Source organism: Ursus maritimus, unplaced genomic scaffold (genome assembly GCF_017311325.1).
Source record: "Ursus maritimus isolate PB19 unplaced genomic scaffold, ASM1731132v1 scaffold_10, whole genome shotgun sequence".
Lineage (NCBI taxonomy): Eukaryota > Metazoa > Chordata > Mammalia > Carnivora > Ursidae > Ursus > Ursus maritimus.
This window is the reverse complement of record NW_024423344.1, coordinates 78,661,027-78,677,465: the sequence shown is the minus strand read 5'-3', so window position 1 is coordinate 78,677,465 and position 16,439 is coordinate 78,661,027. Positions and strand designations below refer to the sequence as shown.

At 57.5% G+C, this 16,439-nt stretch overlaps 1 protein-coding gene across 1 annotated transcript in view; it reads right to left on the bottom strand.

The window, feature by feature from the left end:
* Positions 1-16,439, bottom strand: part of ATP11A (ATPase phospholipid transporting 11A) — a 74,143-nt gene that overhangs the window by 29,856 nt on the left and 27,848 nt on the right. The window contains exons 11-19 of the mRNA XM_040620383.1: positions 16,334-16,398; positions 15,610-15,691; positions 14,382-14,532; positions 13,248-13,445; positions 10,255-10,428; positions 8,744-8,907; positions 7,389-7,460; positions 6,070-6,143; positions 2,850-2,953 (exon numbers count right to left, since the gene is read on the bottom strand). Of these exons, the coding sequence (XP_040476317.1) occupies positions 2,850-2,953; positions 6,070-6,143; positions 7,389-7,460; positions 8,744-8,907; positions 10,255-10,428; positions 13,248-13,445; positions 14,382-14,532; positions 15,610-15,691; positions 16,334-16,398 (1,084 nt within the window). The remainder of the gene's footprint in view (positions 1-2,849; positions 2,954-6,069; positions 6,144-7,388; positions 7,461-8,743; positions 8,908-10,254; positions 10,429-13,247; positions 13,446-14,381; positions 14,533-15,609; positions 15,692-16,333; positions 16,399-16,439) is intronic.

Below are 16,439 nucleotides of genomic sequence, written 5' to 3'. Positions count from 1 at the left end.
CTGAACACAAATTACAGGCAGGCTTATTTCTGGTGGCTTCATGCTGGGAACAACCCTAACGTCTTCCAACAGAAGGACAAGAAGCAGTATGCCCACACCGTGGACGCTGCTCGGCTCGCAGAGGAACCAATGTTGGCACCCTCTGCACCGTCGCGTTTCCATCGCGCTCTTGAACGACGAGCGCCTGCCAATGGCAGACCTACCGCGGCTGGCAGACCCGGGTGGGACGGGAAGGCGCGGCTCGGCTCTGCACCTGCATGTGGTGGGCCAGGACGCCACGCAAGTGACACAGTGACAGACTGCAGTTTGGGCCAACGCCTACCCCGGGCTCCGACGTGCACTCCGTGCAGGGAAGATGTGAGGAAACGGGGTCACCCCTCCGCACAATCCCTACAGCTTCCTGAGACTCCACAGTCACATCTCCACGCACGACTGCCCCCGCTCAGGCCTGGGGAGTCGGGGGGTTCCTGGCACGGTGACTGCGGCAGCCCCCAAGTGTGTGCAGAGGACCGGTGGGCATGGGAGGGGCTCCCCCGGCCAGGACAGAGAGGGGACGGTGCCGTCACAGGAGCCAGGCTGGAGGCCCCACGGTTCGCAGGGTCTTCCCCTCTGGACAGGAACACGGGGCTCCCCCACACCCTGCAGGGCGGTGTTCTCGGGCCGGTCCCATCCCAGGCCAGCAGCACGCAAGGAGCAGAGAGCGTTACCCACAGCGAGAACATGAACCACAGCTGAGGGCAGAACTGGGGGAAAAACACGTCCAACGGCCGCCTATGTTACATGAGTCCCAGAGTTAAATAAAGACGCGCAGGTGAGAGAAAGCCCCCAGCGCCTGCGGTGGGACGTACCCGGCTACGACTTGTGGCTGACAAGACACGGCACGTGGGAGGAGGGGACATGAAGACCAGGCGACAGAAAGTCCCCAAAACGAAACCGAGACGTTTTCAAAGGAAAAGACCGAGGGGGCCCCACGACGAGCAAGCACACTGTCCCACAGGGCCCTGGGGTTCCTGAAAAGGTGGGAGCAGAAGAAATATCTGAAGACATACTGGCTGAAAAACTTCCCAGCTTGACTAAAAACCAGAAACCCGCAGACCCAAGAGACCCAAGCAGCCTGAGTGGATGTGAAGGGGCCACGCCAGAGACCACCACAACCGGCGGCCCGAAAGCGGCCACCCAAGATGGCCATGGGACGCAGAGAACAAAGACGCGCTGACAGCCGGCCCCTCGAGTGAGGAGACGCGTGTCCGTCCCAGGACACACGCAGCTGCTTCTGCGACGGCCGCACACGGACACAAGCCTCAGGTACGTCAAGCCGAGCAGCCGGGGACGGTGGTGGGCGAGCCGGCGCGGGAGGAGAGCACGGGTGCCGACGTGCCCCGACATGAAGCGCCAGCACCGCCACGGAGCGCCACGCGACCCGGAGCTGCTCTGAAGGTCACGAGCATGGGGGACCGAATGCCTGCAGCGAACTTTAGCGCCAGAGGCAAGGTTACTAAAAAGCGTGGAAGGGAGAGTTTAAACCCGGTTATGGTCGTCAGGCGCCTCAAGGATGGGAAGCCATGCCACCGGCTCCCCGTGCACAGATGAGGGAGGTGCCAGGATCATTCCCCAGGAATAAACACCGCCTCGACGGGCGGGGGGACTTCGGAGGCTCTCGCAGCGGCTGTTCTCAGGGAACACAGAGTCCAGTGTGGACCCCCCCGTCCTCCGAGAGAAGGGGTGGGGTGGATGGAGGACCCCAGAGCAGCGGGGAGCATCCTCTCAGCATCCTGGGTACCGGCCTGGGGTCCGGGCAGTGGCCGGGGTCTGTGCAGATGGTAACCAGGCCCGGGCCTGACAGGTGTGGTGACCGGCGTGGCCAGCGTCCCAGCTGTCTGTCGTGGGTACAAGGCCGCCTGTCATTTCAGAGCCGATGCTGGAGTGACTCCCAGATGTGGCTGCCCCCCTGGGGTTGAGCGGGCGCACCTGTGTCAACACTCAGTGCCTGGGGACGGCGGCATGTGAGCGTGTGCCCTCGGGCGCTGCGGAGAATCTCCGTTCCGCGAACAGGACCCGCGCCTCTGCGGACAGCGGGCTGAGGGACCGTGACTTTCCCCCACCAGGGCTCAACCACCCCAAAGCTGCGCTTCCTTCCAGGTCCCTGCGGCTCAGGTGTCAGCAGGCACCCGCACAGGGACCTGAAGCCAGGGCCCCGCACACCTGCCGGCACACCCGCCAGCACACCCCGCCACACCCCTGGTGCGGAGTCTGGAGTGCGGTTTGCACCAACACTCCCGTGGGCCCGTGGGCCGGCGCACGTAGGACGTTCACTCCCTTTGTGAGAGCACCGCTCAGGATTCCTGACCCGCATTCCAAGGTGAGCCTGGCCAAACCCTCCTTGGTTTGTCATGACGGCTACACGTGGAGTTCTGTGGTTTGCAGCAGCGGGCAAGGCTAGGAGGGGCCACTGTCCCTGGCTTAGGGTCTGGTGGGGAGGGCAGGGTGCTCCGGGGTCAGAGATGCACGCGCCCTCTGGCACCTGCGGCGTTCCCGCGGGTGATGGGGCTGGAGCGCAGCCAGCGGGTCAACCGCCCTTCGGCACGAGACGTGCGGGGAATGCCATGGGAAGTGGCTTCACGATGATGAGGCGAATCACCAGAAATCCCTCAGGACCCCGACACAATCACCACAGACGCACTTCTGATTCTGACCCCCTCCACAATGAAAGCTTGCCATGGTCCGGGGAGTCGAGTACTGTGTGGGGCGCGTGGCCTTCAGACTGCATCCCTCAGGGGACAGAACGGGACGCTGCAGCCAGACCGCCCTCCCGGCAAGGGACACGCGGGCTGCCCTAAGCGCCATCTCACCACTGCATTGCGCTCCACTCGGGCCCGGATCTGGTCGACTTTGCCTTCAATCACTCGGGGAAATATTGAGGAATCTGCCCCTTTGCAGAACAGGTAGATTTCTCCTGTAAAACGAGGGAAACGAAGATGTTTAAAGGGACTACAGGAAAGACCATTCTTCACATTATGCTTTTGCAAAGACACAAAACTAGGAAAGCCAGCGTTGAGACTATCGTGGAGATTTCCGGAAACCCGCTGCCAGCTGCAAGCAAGTCAAATCGTTACTCCCACAGCCTCAAATCTCATGGGAAGTTAGGCCCAGGAAGAAGACCCGTCACCACCGCCGCTGTCTGGCCACGGGGACGCGGGGGCGTGGCCGGCCCACGCAGCTCAGTGTCCGCCATCCTCACACTCACAAGACCCACAGAACGCCTGCTGTGAAACGTCCCGCACACCTCAAATACCGTCCCGATGGCTTTGCACGAGCTGGTGTGCAGACACACGCTGCCCCCCTCCAGACAGACCGATTTTCTTGTCCAGGTAAGCAGGGAAACTCCAGCCCAAGACCAAGAGGAAGAAGATGCCAGCTCTGGCCATCAGGCCCCACACGTGGAGGCTCCTTCTCTTCCAGCCTCGGATCTCCAGGCCCAAAAAGCCACGCGGCACTTCACCAGGCCAGCTTTGTTTGTTCACGGCTCCTGGACAGCGTGGAAACCTGGACAAGGGCGCCTGAACTCAGCCTTGGCATCCAGAGCCGAGTCCTGTGGCACAGACAGCGAAACACCCGAAACAGCACAACGGACGCTCACAGACGTCCTGAGACCAGACCAAGGCTCAGGTCAACCTGTGGCCAGAAAGCATGGTGTCCAGTGACGTCCGGGCCGCCAGTGCAGGGAGCCGGGCTGGGGCCCCGCAGGGCAGGGAGCCCGATCCCCAGGACACGCCTGGATTCTGGTCACGGGCCATGAAGAGTGGGGGCTTGGGCTGGCCCCACAAGCAGCCTGGGGGCAGAACCATTCCTGACTGTAGACCTAACTTCTGCAGATGCGGTTTACAGCAAGAAGGGCAGCTGAGACATCATGATGTGTTCTCCGCTTTTTTCTAGAAGAATCACAAGGATTTACAGTAACGGCTTGTGGGTGTCTTAAATTTCCCACTGTCTCAACTTGTGACTCCCTCATTCCAGGTAGAATGTGTTCGCCCCTGGGACCTGGTTATGGATAACCTGACAAAACACCCAGAGTGTAAATCAAGGTTTGCAAAAACCAGAGGGGACCGTAGGTGCCACCACCTCAGATCCTGCTCATCCGGTTCTGCACATGAGCAAGAAGCTACGAAGCGGCGGAGCGCCCACACAGGCGTCACCTGCCACAGGGCAAGCCGCGGCCGAGGCCCGCTCACGGCCTCAGAAGCAGCCACGCTGTTCACTGGCCAGAGGGGCTTGTGGTCTCCCGTGCCCTTCAGGCTGGAAAACCAGAGCAATTAGCCTCATCTCCGGGGACGCGTTACTACTTGAAGAACCACCTGTTGAATTATTCACACTTCTCCTGGAATCAATTGGTGCTGCGGCTGGTCCTCATGGCACGTGGTCTGTCCCGGTAAGCCTGCAGTTCTGCAGGGGAACTCTCGGGAACGGGCAGACGTCTCCCCGCCCAAGGGGCCCTGGACCGGCGTGACTGCCGTGGACAGGATTCCTATCGTGACCGCGCCCCTTCTCGAGCTCAGCGATGCTCCTCCAAGGGAAAGTGGCGGTCGTTTCCGAGGGCTCCCCGCTGCAGGCGCCCAGCTCCACTCAGAGCACAGAGGGGGCAGGACTTGGTGAGTAACAGCTGCCTCACTTCCTGCGGTGCAGCCATGCCTGTGGTTCGTGAACTGTCTCCCAGACGTGACTCAGCTGCGAGACGGCACACCCATCCCCGCGGGGAACGCCAAGGCGAAGGGCCCATGAAGTCAAGTTCAAGTTTCTTCCGGGGCGCCGAGTGGCTGCAGCCCTGGGGCGGGCGCTTCGACCAGGCACGCCCTAGCCCACCTGCGCCTGTTTTTCAACATTCGGGGTGTTTCCCATGTCCTGCTGACCCGAGTGGCAGAACGTCTCCACGTGTTACAGGCTGCCTTTATACTGTATTAAGTCCCGCGACACTCGGTACAAGTCTCACTGGCTGAGCCACGCCAGTCCGCCACATTGACGACGGGCTCAAGAGTGTGGGGACCATGCAGGGACAGCACCCACAGCTGCCACGTGCTTTCCCCGGGCTCATCCAGCACCCCGCAAAGTGACTCACGGGGTTCTGCCGAAAGACGTGCCCCAACAAACTCACACCGTTGTCTGCGGTCAGAGGAGGAAGACAAGCCATTGCCGGTCCCCCCAGAATACCGTCACAAGGACCCTGCTTAAGGGCATCCACCGACTTTGCCTCCTGTGGTAACGAAGGACACTGGCTGACACAAAATTCGCCAATGTGCCTCCAGGTGGAAACACACTGGCTGACACAAAATTCGCCAATGTGCCTCCAGGTGGAAATGCCCCTCCAGGCAGAGGCCTCCAGGTGGAAAAGTCCCTAGCACCCCGCAAAGTGACTCACGGGGTTCTGCCGAAAGACGTGCCCCAACAAACTCACACCGTTGTCTGCGGTCAGAGGAGGAAGACAAGCCATTGCCGGTCCCCCCAGAATACCGTCACAAGGACCCTGCTTAAGGGCATCCACCGACTTTGCCTCCTGTGGTAACGAAGGACACTGGCTGACACAAAATTCGCCAAGAGGCCTCCAGGTGGAAAAGTCCCCACCAGGTAGAGGCCTGCAGTGGAAAAGTCCTTCCAGGTCGAGGCCTCCAGTGGAAATGTGCACATTCGGGGCTGGCCTGGGGTGGAGAGCTGGGAAGGCAGCTCAGGGCGTCAGTGCTAGACACTGGAGAAATGTGTGCCCGACACAGCAGGTGCTCAGGGCGCCGGCAGGATCCTTAGGACGGACGCGGTGGTAGGAGCCCGGAAGGCTGCAGGTGGTGACCCAAGGCTGCAGTGTGTCGCAGCTACAGGGCGCGAGGGGAGACCCTGCAGGACCCACGGGCTGCACCTGCACCGGGTACAATGCTGAGAAGCCCTGGGACCTGCAGTGGGCTCACCTCATTTTTTTTTTTTAAGAGAATGAACGGTTAGACCCTAAAGCTGTCGTAGAACGTAAGCATGAGAATAAAACCACCACCACGTATAATTCAAACACTCGAAGGAAAAAAATGTTCCTACCTGTAGCAGACTTTACAATCACACTCATTCTCCTTCTTACTGAGTCAAAACTCAAAATTTCCAGCAATTCAAACCTGAAAAACAGATCACCAATTGCTTTAAATCCCATCTGGCTCTCGAAGTCCTGGAACTGGGTAATCACAGCACTTCCCGCGGCAGAGCGTCTGGGGTGTCCTCTGCCCTGTGCACAGACAGCCCGCCCCGCCGGGATTCACGGGGGACTGTGCTCCTAGCGGCTGGCACCAGCACCCCCGGGGGAGGGGGAGGCTGAGGCCAGGCTCCCGCGGGCTCACCCCCAGCCCAATGGGCCCTGGAGTCTGTCCACCACACAAACTGCACGTTCACGTTCCTTGACTCTGAACACAGACTCACAGGCCGAATCAGAGCTTGCGGTCCCCGGCAATGCACCAGCGTCCTCCAAGTTCATAAAAATCATTTAAAAAAGTAAAGAACACTGCTACGTAGTCGGCTTGCACAGTCATTATCACAAGACCGTGATTTCTGCCGGCATTCGAAATACTGAAGTAGTTCAACCACCCCGGACAGACGCCTCTGGGAACTCCTCGGGGTCCAGAGACCCCAGCCGGCTCACAAGCTGTAGGAGGGCCTGTGCACCGCTGGGCAGCACCCCGAGGGGGCCTCCCCTCCGCGGGAGCCGCCAGCGCCCCAGGGACAAGGCCACTGCACCGACCTAGGACCAGCAGCCAGCTCTGGGGCAGGGGCTCCCCACTCCTGCCGACCTGGGAGTCCACGTTTCTTAAGGAAACATTAAAATCCAGGGCTTTTGAAGCCACAACCACCAACCCTTGCATTCTTTGCCACCTGTCTTTGCCTGTACCCATTATTGCAAGTTTATTTATAAAGGAGAGACAGAGTTCCAAGTCAAGACTCAAGATACACCCCCTCTCTGGGACCAGCCGTCTGACAGGCACGGTCACGAACACCGAACACGTGTGGTTCCTGGAGACAAACACAAACCATGAGCACCGGGAGCACCCTTGCTCCAACTGTCTGCAGGGCGTCCCACGACCGGGGAGCTGCTGCTCCCGGAACACAGCGTCTTGGGGCCACTCGGTGCCAGACATCCTAGACACTGCAGGGACCCCTGTCCTGTGTAAAGCCTCACCGGGATGGCTCTGAGCAAACGCTCCGGGTGGCGCGGCACCACCCGGCCGGCCTCCACCCGCCCACGGGCCTGTGGGCGACAGTCCGGGGCCGTCAGGAGAGGCAGGTGTGGGAGCGGGGCAGGGAATCTGGGTTTCCCCACGAAGACCGCTGTGAGCGTGAGTCTTTACGTCTTGTGAACGTGTGGGGCTCACCTTTCCACGTCGTTCTCCCTGTTTACGATCTCCATGTAGTTATCCTTCAGCCGCAGGTACGTGAAGCCAAGTCTGCAAAGGGGAGGGCAAGTCGAGCTTAATTTCCAGCTCTGAGGTTCCCCCTTCATACGTTATTTAAGTTTGGAGAGAGCTTTTTTGTCAAGAAAGAAACAGTTCTGGTAAAACAGAGGTTGTGAACTGAATTACAGACTAAGGAAATTAAAGCGGAGATTTATTCACCGTCTCAAAAAACCGTCCAAGAGCCAACAAAATTTCTGACCTGTCCCGCCCTCGGACTGGTCTGTGGACTGGCCCCTGCAGGGACCCTTCTTGCTTACTGAGCAGTGGGGCTTTTGGCCAGAGTGGCCACGTCACAATGACAAGGATCCTGAGAGGCTGCCGGTCAGTCTCCAGGACAACCCTCTCTTTTACCGAGGAGGGAACCATGATCCAGAGCCAACAGCTAGTCAACAACCATCCACAGAGCGTGGACCACGTAACACCCGCTCCTCCCCCAGCACAACTGAGCACTGCCCACACGCCACGTGCCATGGGGCAGAGAGACGAGGGCGTGGCTTCTGGACGCCAGGAGCTCAGAGGTGGGGAGGGGACGCAAGACCCCCGCACAGTGGTGGCCACAACGAGCAAGCGTGCCATGGGACTGTGGGGACGAGCCGGCAGGCTTCTTGGAGGTGAGTCTACTGTGGAGGGCAGGAACAGCCTGGCCTAACCTCTGACAACGGCTGCACTTCTGAGCGCTCATTAGGACGCACAAAGAAGACTTGCCCTGAAGCGTATCTAAGACTGTTCGCATTTTTAAGAGAAGTTCGGAGGAGACGCCCATTTACGACCCCGATAGAGAACCCACAGCCCGGGATTTACTCCAAACATACAAGCAACATATCTGAACAAACATTCAGAACAACAATCATAAGAATACCAGCTGGGCCTGAAAAAAGCACAGAAGACACTAGAGAAACCCTGGCTGCACAGATGAAAGACTGAAAAACTAGTCAGGACAAAATAAAAAAATGTTTCAACCGAGCAGAAGCGACAGGATGTAATCACAGCGAGAGTGAAGAAGCAAAGGATAGAACAGGTGATACGAGACGAAATTATGGAAATAACGAAGCTGAAAAGACAGCGACAGAATCTGGCAGCGGGAACGGCTGCTTCTCAAGCCCGCAGCAGGCTGTGTGCGGGAGGGACCCTCGTCCACCAGCATGGAGGTGGGGGACATGGGGCACGAAGGCTCTGCCTGCCCTGCCCGCTCCCCAGCAAGCGTCCCAGCACAGGGGCCGCCTCCGGACACTCCAGGACGAGCCCTCGCGTGCCAGACCCGCCCAGAGACGCACCTCTGGACACCCTCGACGAGGGCCACCTCGTCGGGAGAAGACGAGATGTACACACAGGATTTCCCCGAGTCTGGTGACTTCCTGGGTCCGTCCACGTCATCGTCATCCTTCACCTGGATGGTGTGGCACAGACACAGGGCCCGGAAAAACAGCTCTTCTCGTTCCTGCAAAAGCACGGCACAAACCCCCCAAATCTATGCCGTATCGGCTCGAAGCACATAGCAAATATGCAGAAGACCGTGAACAATAAAGCAGGACACGCCACTTTCGGGGGTCCACAGCCATGAATTAGTCTCGTCTCTGGTGCTTACGGGGACGGGTGGAGGCGTGGCTTCTCCATTCTTCAGCACTTCTGAGTAAGGGAGGTGAGCACGTCGGTGCAAGTCAGAGGAGGTGAACTCGGCATCCGGGAGCCTGGATGCCCTGAGGATCCCTGACTGCCCTCCCAGGTGGGCCACAGACCACGGGCCCTCCCTCTGAGATTCTGCCGTGAAAGAGCAGTTTCCACGGGGAAACCGTCCAAAGCAGATGTGGCAGGGGATACGGTGCACCTGGTCACCAGGGTCTATCACCGCACTGCCTGCTAAGGTGAGCTGTCCTCAGTCTCCAGGGGACCCTGCACAGGGCTCTGCGGTCACCAAGGTTTTGGGAATGGTCTTCTCACTGACCATGGTGACCGCGGCGAGGCGTCACTGCACCTCCCAGAGATGCTGGGGTCTGCAGCACCTTGGAGGCACATGGGTGCATGTGCATGTGTGCCTTGTGTACACGCATGCACATGTGAGCACATGGGGCCTGTGTCTGTGTGCATGCGTGTGCGCCTGAGTGTAGTGCGTACACGTACACGTGAGGGTGTGTGCATGTGGGACATGTCTGTGCACACATATGTGAGCGTATGTGCACCTGTGGGGTATGTGTCTGTGTGCACGTGCGTATATACAATGCACATATGAGCACACAGGGCACATGTCTGTGTGCACATGTGAGGATGTGAGTGAGTATACATGCATGCTCGTGAGCGTGAGAGGCATTTGTGTACATCTGAGTGTAGTGTGTGTCTGTGTGTGCACGTGTGAGGGGGTGTGCACACAGGATGTGTCAGTGTGTGCGTGTGTATACACGCAATACACATGTGAGTGGGGGCATGTCTGTGTGCGTGTGTGCACATGGGAGCATGTGTCCATGTGTGCGCATCTCTGTGCATACACGTGTGCATATATGCTCGAGCCTGAGTGTGCACACGCGTGTGAGCACAGACACGTGCTGTGCACAGCCACTTTGCTCTCAGCCCGCCACGTGCCCTGCCTTCTGCATGCTACCGCTGCTTCTCACACAGCTGTGCTGGTGGACTCACGGGCAGGAAATGGCAGCGTCCCACAGTTCCTGATGCAGGTCGCTAGGGGATCCAGGAACAAGGGGTGGCGCCAGTCTGCCTCGTGCTCGGGGACCCGGGGACAGTGCGGCAGTGACGGCCCCCTGGGAACACATGTAGGGGGGGTATGGCCACCTACCCTGGCCCCGGCGCCCGGGGAGGAGTCGATCATGTCGATGCCAGAGGCCCCGGGGAGCACCTGCCCGTTGCAGACGGCGTGTGGCACGTACACGTGGCCCTCGATGCAGCACTCCTTGAACTCCATGTTGTTCTCTGTGAGCGTGCCGGTTTTGTCCGTGAAGACGTACTCCACCTGCAGACACACGGCACCGCTACGTGGGGCTGGCAGGGCCGCGTGACTTCTCGGAGAAGGAGCCGCCCGCTGATTCAGGCCCTAGCGCAGCCTCGCTTCCTAACATCAACGTTCCCCACGGGAAGGGGCCTCTTGGGACGGTCCCCTAAACCCCGCCGGAGCAGGCGGAACCGCACGCGGGCCGGCTCGCCAGTCTCCTCCAGCGTCTGCCGGGGGTGAGCGGGGCCGACCGAGCCGGGCAGAAGGTACAGGCGAGGCCTTCACTCTCCCCAGAAAATGGTGGTTTCCCTGTTCTCTCTCGGTCTGCGGATGGAAGCACTGCGTGGAGCTGGCCTTCCGTTTCTCAGAAAGACAGACTCAGGCGGGGGAGTCTTGAATGTTCTCTAACGAGAAAATCAAGGATTTTCAGAGGATGCACCTGAACTTACTCTATACGGTCTGGGAGGTCAGTGCTCACAGTGCCGTTCAGGACACAGAAATCAGAACTCAAACAAAAGGGCAAAACAGACTTCAGACAGAAAGCTACACGCAGTGTTGAGCCCTGCGCTCGGATCAACTCCAGTTACGTGTGCAGCAGGAATAAACGTGGAATTCTGGACGACGGAACAGGGCGAGGATGCCCCCACCAGCTGAGACCTGCTCGCTGTCCCCGACACGTGCTCCAGGACACGCACCCCGGGACACGCGCCCCGGACACACACTGGAGGCAGACTGTAAGGGTCGTAAAGTGCAGGTGCCCAGGAAGCAGGAGAGACGGCGAACACACCGGCCAAGTGTTTCTGGTCTGCCTTCTTCACTTAGTCTCCGCAAAATGTTCTCTTGTCTTAATCACTCTGCCGAAAATGCCTTTTCCCTGTGTGCCTGGTTCTACGGGTAAGCTGTGAGGACACAGCAGACGACCTGCTGTCCAGATGCCACCGGGCCTCTCCCTGAGCTCTGGACAATCAGGAGCGGGAAGGAAGCCTGTGTGGGACGGGTCCCCGGCACGATGGCTGTGTTGTTTGAAGTAACCGACACCTGAGTTTTCTCAGAGTGAGGATGGACAATGATAAGGAACACCTCAGGAAGCCCCGTCTTCTATTAATTTTTTAAGATTTTATTTATTTATCTGACAGAGAGAGAGCACACAAGCAGGGGGAGCGACAGGCAGAGGGAGAAGCAGACTCCCCGTGGAGTAGGGAGCCCACTGTGAGACTCGATCCCAGGATCTGGGGATCATGACCTGAGCCGAAGGCAGACGCTTCACCGACTGAGCCACCAGGATGCCCCTGGAGGCCCCGTCTTCTGAAACAACTTTCCAAAAACCCCCAGAGTGCCGGTGTTAGGAGATAATTTGAGTCAGATAAATTTGCTGTACTGAACACCGCTCCACACTCTTCTGGTTACAGAATGATGCTTTTCTCTACGAATTTCTCAGGAAGACACAGCATGTGCCGTGTACTGTTGCCCAGGATGTGAACTATGCAGACATAAAGCTATTCTAGGGCTGGGCGACCGAGCTGGGGCTTCCGTGCGGCTGTCTGGGACTCCAGCCCGCGGCTGCAGCAGGCGCCGGAGGGACGCCCTAAACACCGCGCTCGTCAGTAAGCAAGTTATCTCACGGTAACAAGTACCCGTGACCCAAGGGGGTGAAGGCAGGGGGTCCCCACCTGAGTCTGAGCGTCTATTTACAAACTGCTTCCCTGGGGCCACAAGGGGGCAGATTGCGGTGGCCAGGAGAAAACAGCCCTGTTTGCGGGGCAACCTGGGTGGGCCAGTGGGTTAAGCACAGGAGTCCTGATACCGCCTCAGGTCATGATCTCAAGGTCATGAGGTCGAGCCCCACGTCAGGCTCCATGCTCAGTGAGGCAGGCATCTGCTGGAGATTCTCTGCCTCTGCCCCTCCACGTCCATGTGCACACTCTCTGTCTCTCAAATAAATAAGTAAATAAGATCTTTAAAATGGCCCTGTTTGCAAAAATCCTCCCCCAAATTTCTTCCTGGTTTTTTTTTTTTTCTTAATTTTTAAAAACGAGTGAACTACCGTTTCCCAAATGCTCTTTCCTGCAACATGAAGGCCAGGAAAGGGTCAGGCCAGAGGAGCCAGCCTTTCCAGAGCAGTGTCCCAGGGAAGAAGGAGCTGAAGTTTGGGTCTAGTGGACAGGTGTGCACAGGTCTGCCCGTCATCCAGGCAGCCCTGGGTGGACACCCCCCTGTGGCGGCACTGGTGGACACCACGCACTGACGCCCCACTCAGCACGCACTCTGGCAGGGCAGGTATATGGAATCGCGCCCATTCTACAGATTAAGGTGCTCAGGTGCAAAGAGCTCGGCCACCGCTGTCAGTGCACGGCAGGGCGGCAATGCAGTGTCTGCAATAGCGCAAGCCATGGAGCGCCGAGGCCTCGCTCTGCTCATCTTTACATCGAGGAAAATGCTCACTCTGAGTTCAGGGAAGGAAATCGGGCGTAAGAGCTGAGTGCGATGCCTGTGAAGCAGGGACTCAGCAAATTTACAGCATTAAAACCCAGAACGAGCACCACTTACCAGGGCCACGGGTGAGCTTGTAACAACCAGCTAGAGCCGCTGATTCCGCACAAACCGCGCACATAAGAGCACTACCGATCGTCATATAAAGCACAAAAACCCAGCGTTGCTACCGCATTCCACCAGTTGTGGGACGCATCTCTAGGAGTGAATCGAAGTGGAAGGCTCTTCACGTGACCATCGGGAAAATGTGCCCACAGGACAGGGATCACTCAGAATCCAGACGCCTGGGGACAGACACGGAGGGGCGCGCTCACCCCCACACGCGGGAAAAGGACGCCGCAGGTACTGACCTGTCCTAATTCTTCATTTAAATCCGAGGTGTTGACCAGAGGCCCTTCCCCGGAGTCCTCGTCAAACATCTCTTCGTCCCAGGTGATGAAATACGAGCCCAGGAACTTCTGCATCTCCACCGTGACGTACATGGACACGGGGATGATGTAGTTGAAGAGGACCATGAAGGCCAGGAAGTCCGTGAACGCCCTGAGGAACTGAGAGAGCACCGCGTGATTTCCCGCGCCCCCCGCCAGCGGCACGGAGCTCTGCTCGGTCGCACTGGCGCTGTTTACAAATACAGGCTTCTATTTCAAATCCAAAGATAAGCATTATTTGGGGGTGGCCATTGGCTAAGCTGCCTATCACCTGATTTTAGCACCATGAAGGCCGCAGACCAGGAGCGAGCCTGCCCTGTGGGGGTGGGGTAAGAGGGTCACCTGATCTGCCTCAACACAAGAGAGGTGGGGACTCTAGTCCGGGCCTGCACACAGCCCGCTCTGCACTCACAGCATCCGGGTCCAGACCTGCACACGGCCCGCTCTGCACGCACAGCATCCGGGTCCAGACGTGCACACGGCCCGCTCTGCACTCACAGCATCCAGGTCCAGATGTGCACACAGCCAGCTCTGCATTCACTGTGCCCTATTCTGGAGGCACATAGCTCAGGTCTGGACTCTGGGAGCCTACTAGCAGAGAACTACTGTTTTGAGTACAGGAGATTCAGTCAAATTATTTGAACACACTGGCTTACGGAAAAATCAGATTTGATAAAGATGAGCAACTGAACTGAAATCTCCCTAAGGAAAAATGAAGTCCATTCGTACCATAATTTTCCTATAGCTGAGATTCTCCTTTTCTCCTTTCCTTACCGTAAGTAGGTACCATTTGCCTCAGGATCCTGAATGAGCATTTGCTGAGCACTCTAAAGACGGGACACACCCTGGGTTCTAGAAGTAGCAGAAGGGCTCATGCTGCTGCCCTCACGAATTTACCGTGGAAGTCAATCCCTTTCCAGACCGCACACTCATATACCCAAATAAGGCAGGAGCAACCAGCATGCACGGGTAGGGAGGCAGGGGATGCAGCTGCTAATCAGTGACCATCTCCCACGGGGCGTCTCTGATCACTGCAGAGGTGGGCACGTCCCGTACCAGGTTCCTCTGTCTCTCCGACTCAGTCTTCTGGTTATACCACGGCTCGTCTCGGAAGGGCTCGCTCTGCCACACGTACTTGAGGACGGTGTTTATCAGCGCTTTACTGACCAGAATGCACAGGTACACGATGAGGAACACGTTCATGGATCTAGACACAAGACAGCAACGGCGCTCAGTGACCGCCTGATGAAGAGCCTTCCTCGCGCACCAGGCCAGACGCGCCGTCAAGACACAGACCACACGTTCTAAAGGAGCCCCCCATCCGCTGGCACCACACAAGTGAGAAGAGAAGCTCGCACGTATCTGAGCCCCTCCCGTGCCCTCAGGGGTGGGATTCTAGGGCCCACAGGGAAAGCTTCGGGAACTGGAGAGCAGCGCATGCAGCCACACTGCTGACCGCACGGTCTGGGAGTCTAAGACTTAGGACATCCGCCACGAAGTGTCAGCCAGGGAGTTCCACATTTAGAGATTATCACCGGGGAAGGAGGGAGGAAAAATACTGAATCCCTGGCCGACGTCTTAGCAGGGTGTGTGAAGAGGCTTGATTTTACAGCATCTATTTCTAAAAACCATTCGTCAACGTAGACATCTGGAAACGAAGCATGCCTGCTTACTGAGAGCCACATCTCCACTTTCACACTTGGGGTAGCTGTCGATGGACAGACAGACCCATGACCGCGCTGAGCCCCGCTTGCAAGAGCAGGCGGAAGACACCCTCCAGTCCTCCCAGAGATCTCCAAGTCCCACACAGCCCTATTAAATAGTTTATAACCACTTCCAGTCGGGGTGCACTCGCACAAAAGGCAAAGAAGACAAAGTTTCTCACAAATCCGACCCTACGCTTGGCTTGTCATCTAAGGGTTTTACTGTTTTGTGAAAAGAACACTGTTTTCTCTGCTCATGCTTTCCTCAGGAAAACACATGGTTTCCAACAACCCAAAGCTGAAAGTGACCCAGTTTTGACGTTTTCATGAATCCGTGAAAGGGGTTGCCGGGACTTCAGGCGTCCACACGAGGGAGCCTGCAGACGTGGGCTGAGGGTGTGTGGTCATTGGTGACCCTGCAGAACAAGACCGTCTGTCAAACGCCCAGCGCTCCCGGCTCCCTGGAGACCACGACGGGATTACTAATGACGCCAAGAGGGAAGTGCTTTCACGTCTTCAGGGGCTCGTGACAGCTTTAGGTCATGGAGCTTTACGCAATTCAGAGGGGTACTGAGACTCACTTTTCTACAGCAGATCGTTTCTGGGATTTCGACTGATAATTTAACGCCATCTTGGTTTCCATGCCCGTGTAAACAGCAACACCTGGAAAGCAGAAAAGCCAGCGTGAGGACAGTAACACAGGCGTATCTCACCTTTGCACAGGAGCTACACAGCAACGGTAAAACTGAACCGTGGACAAAACAAGTCATATTTTACATCTCACCAGGCAAGCTAGCTGTTCGTTCATAAGAAGAGTCCCACACCGGGATTCCTCAGACTAAAGGAATACTTTTTTTCCCCTGCGTAGAGATCAATCTCTACTTTTTCCTGAAGATCAGATTTTACTATCCTGGGTCTTTAGACAAAGAGCGCACATGTGTATTTTTAAGTTTTCTCAATTCAAAGACAGAAGTAACCCACAGAGACGGGAGATACTACCCGAGAAATGCGGCCATTGAAAGAAATCCCTGCGGAACTATATTGTGCGAGTTCTCTCGTGGGCATAAGTTTATGTTTCTGAGTCAGAAATTACAGGCACTTGATACGCAAGCAAGCGTCAGACGGCCCTGCCCCGTGGGCAGCGTGACCTGCCAGGCCGGGTTTTCTCGGACTGATGACCGCCGCCACCGAGTCCGCCCCGGAGCACGGAGAGATGCGCTCACGGCAGCACGGCGGACTTTCACTGGTCAACCCGCCCTTAACTTTAGAAGCTGTTAGTAATGATTCACCAACCGAGACACTGACCAAAGATCTTCTCGGTGTTCTTCAGCGTGGCTCCTCTGAGAAGCAAGTTCTCCGACCCCAGGGGCCTGCAACGATAGGAGGACCAGCGTAGGGCAAGGCAGCAGAC